At 46.5% G+C, this 3,106-nt stretch overlaps 1 protein-coding gene across 2 annotated transcripts in view; it reads left to right on the plus strand.

Moving 5' to 3' along the window:
* Positions 1 to 468: 468 nt before the first annotated feature.
* The window catches only part of LOC106816133, a 10,085-nt gene continuing 7,447 nt past the window's right edge, over positions 469 to 3,106 (plus strand). For both annotated transcript variants that reach the window (XR_001394838.1, XM_014820696.1), the window contains exons 1-4: positions 469 to 579; positions 826 to 979; positions 2,027 to 2,268; positions 2,746 to 2,903. Coding sequence is in view for 1 of the 2 variants with exons in the window: in XM_014820696.1 (XP_014676182.1) it covers positions 543 to 579; positions 826 to 979; positions 2,027 to 2,268; positions 2,746 to 2,903 (591 nt within the window). In the remaining variant the exon portion in view is untranslated. The remainder of the gene's footprint in view (positions 580 to 825; positions 980 to 2,026; positions 2,269 to 2,745; positions 2,904 to 3,106) is intronic.

A 3,106-nucleotide genomic window follows, 5' to 3' on the forward strand; every position in this document is an offset into this window, starting at 1 on the left:
TCTAAAACCACACCTTTTAACCTGCGAACGAGATCTAACCTGGAATTAAGCCTGCGCGATGGGTATCCGAATAACTTTCGTAGCCTTTCGCACCGGCGGCCATTCATGACCGCTGACCCGCATCGTGCCGCAAACACGTGTCCTGCTGTTGCGTTTGCACGTCGTCGGACTCGGCCGACCATTTCAGCGCGCGGTCCGAAAAAGATAGAAAGCTTCTCTTTTACATACCAGTGACCCACATTCAACCCGGCTGTTGTCGCCTCTGGAATTTAACCAGCGATGCAGTACGAGGAATTTGCTATAGTCAGTATGCGCGGTGGGGCTCTGTTGCGTAGGCGAGCCAACGCCGACACCTACCCCCCCCTCCCCAGCTCCGCCTATCCGCGCACCACCACCTCCGCTCGAGTGCCTCAACAGTTCATTGAGCACGCGACACGGTTATATAAAGTGGAGTGCGGACGTAACGGAGCGACAGTAACGGTGGTGAGCGTCGATCATTGAGATACGGGACATTTCGTACGCGCGTCAATAAATCGCTCGACATGAAGTTGTTTGTGGTAGCTGTGTGCGCGTGTCTTGGTGAGTGAGTTAGTTATTGCATTCGACCTTTTCGTCTTACGCACTTCTTTGGGGGCGATGTCTTCCTACGTTGTCCATACATCGAAAGATTTCGATAGCATGTCTAAGTGAATCGTGAACGAGTTTAAATTCTATCTCGCGGCAATGAGTCGCTTACAGAGCGGTTGTATATGGTCAATGTCGAGACGAGAGAAATCTTTTTTGATTGGCCGAACGATAAAAAGTCTGGTATTGTTGTCGCTGCAGCTTTGGTAGCAGCCGCCGTGCCTCAAAAGAGATTCGGAGTGCCGCTAAGCGCTGAGGATGATTGCAACCCCAACATAAGAGCCAGGAATTTCTCGGCCGATCCTAATGACTGCCAAGTGTTCTACATCTGCGACAACGGATGGCCAAAGATCTCGTAAGTTTGTGAAGTTTTTTTAAACAAGCGATATTCTTCAAGGAAAAATGAATATAAAAATATATGAAATACTTCCCGTCTAAGGTTCGCTAACTGTAAGCTTTAAATTATACGTTTGATTACATTCGAATTTCAATTATTAAAGTTCGAATTCGTTATTCATGGCTTCCCAAAAATAATGCATGGATCGATAACGATGCATGAAAGCATCCGCAAGACACTATCCGTTCACTTAGCCACAGAACGACCATTTCTCATGACATGCATCGCGATATTACAGGTGACGTCATCGGGGATTTCTCCAACGTGTTTCTTGTGACACTGTTTTACTGTATTCGGTATACAATCATTAGTTTTACAGTTATCCGGTTTATCAATCTTATTCAAACGTATACCGAATCCGTTTGGTCGGTGAAAATCACTTGTACAAAATGTTGGACGAGGCTCTGTGATTTTTTGGGATTTACGTGGTTTTCGTGGACCAATTGGCTTCATGCGAATTATAACGAGCACTTATAAAATAAGCGTATTCGGCATACATATAATTCTTGTTCGTGTTTCTTGTACACATGCTAGGCACGTACCACTATATTATACGTGCAATCGCACGTATAATAATGAGGTATGTGAAAAAGAGGCTAATATTTAATTCGACAAAACGGCTCACGTAACTTGTGATGGTGGCATCCAACTTCTACTAAAACCCGCGTCGCGCCCAGCGGTTACTAAAAACCGCGTCGCGTCCAGCGTCAACTAAAACCCGCGTCGCGCCCAGCGGTTACTAAAACCCGCGTCGCGTCCAGCGGTTACTAAAACCCGCGTCGCGTCCAGCGGTTACTAAAAACCGCGTCGCGTCCAGCGTCTACTAAAACCCGCGTCGCGTCCAGCGTCAACTAAAACCCGCGTCGCGTCCAGCGTCAACTAAAACCCGCGTCGCGTCCAGCGGTTACTAAAACCCGCGTCGCGTCCAGCGTCTGTTAAAACAGGCGCGTCAAGAGTCTGTTAAAGCCGCGTCGCGGCTTTTCATGAGACCCGTGTTTATCTCAGCTTCTGTCCGGGCGTGACCGTCTGGACGCCGGCCGCGGAGCGATGCTTGAACAGGCACGAGGCCGAGAACGCCGTCTGTCAGTTTGTCTACGTTCCCGAGGCGGTCGAAATCGGCGTCGGTCTCGCTCCCGTCGATGAGACGTGCGACTTTCAGTGCGAGGATAACAGCGGCTGCATCGCCCGCCGCGCACAGTGCGACGGCATCTCACACTGCCGCGACGGCTCGGACGAGCGCGACTGTGGTAAGTGCCATCTAGCGGTATGTTACCGCACTATCGTTCACACTTGCTCTCTCGTAGGCATGGTTCGTAGCAGCATATAAACATGTCAATTCTCATGTATGAACGGAATTCAATTGGATGAATGAATGAATGAATTGATGGATAAATGGAGGGATGAATAAACGAATGAATAAATGAATGAATAAATAAGTTAATGAATAAATAAATGATTTAATAAATTCATTAAGTGAGTGAGTGAATGAGCAATTAAATCAATGAATGATTGAATGAATGAACGAACAAATAAATAAATAAACAATAACTATGTAATTGAATAAATTAATATAAATAAGAATATACGTAAATAAATGAAAATAAATAATTCACTGTCGCTTGTATCCAGTCTCTGCTATATATATAATCAAGAGCGTATTAAGAAGGACCTTCTTAATACGCTCTTGATATAATCATCTTCGTGATGGCATCTCATGCTCGCAGCACCACCATGCGATCTTGATCGGTGCAGACTACCTGACTGTAAGTGCAGCGATACTCTCATTCCCGGCGGACTCCTGGCCAGCCAAGTACCTCAGTTAGTGATGATTGGTTGGGATGAGGCGGTCCGTGTGGAGGATTACAACCATCTTTACCAGCAGGTGAGCAATCTGCGTCTATTTACTATCTAACGCTATTAAATGCAATGTACGGGCCTACGGGCTGACGGGCGGGCGGGTGGACAGACAGACAGACACAACAGCTAGATTTATAGCTAGCTAGATAGAGAGGGAGAGAGAGAGAGAGAGAGAGAGAGAGAGAGAGAAGAAAAAGAAAGTACTTTAACTTACTAATTACTGTAGTA

Source organism: Priapulus caudatus, unplaced genomic scaffold (assembly GCF_000485595.1).
Source record: "Priapulus caudatus unplaced genomic scaffold, Priapulus_caudatus-5.0.1 Scaffold30, whole genome shotgun sequence".
NCBI lineage: Eukaryota > Metazoa > Priapulida > Priapulimorpha > Priapulimorphida > Priapulidae > Priapulus > Priapulus caudatus.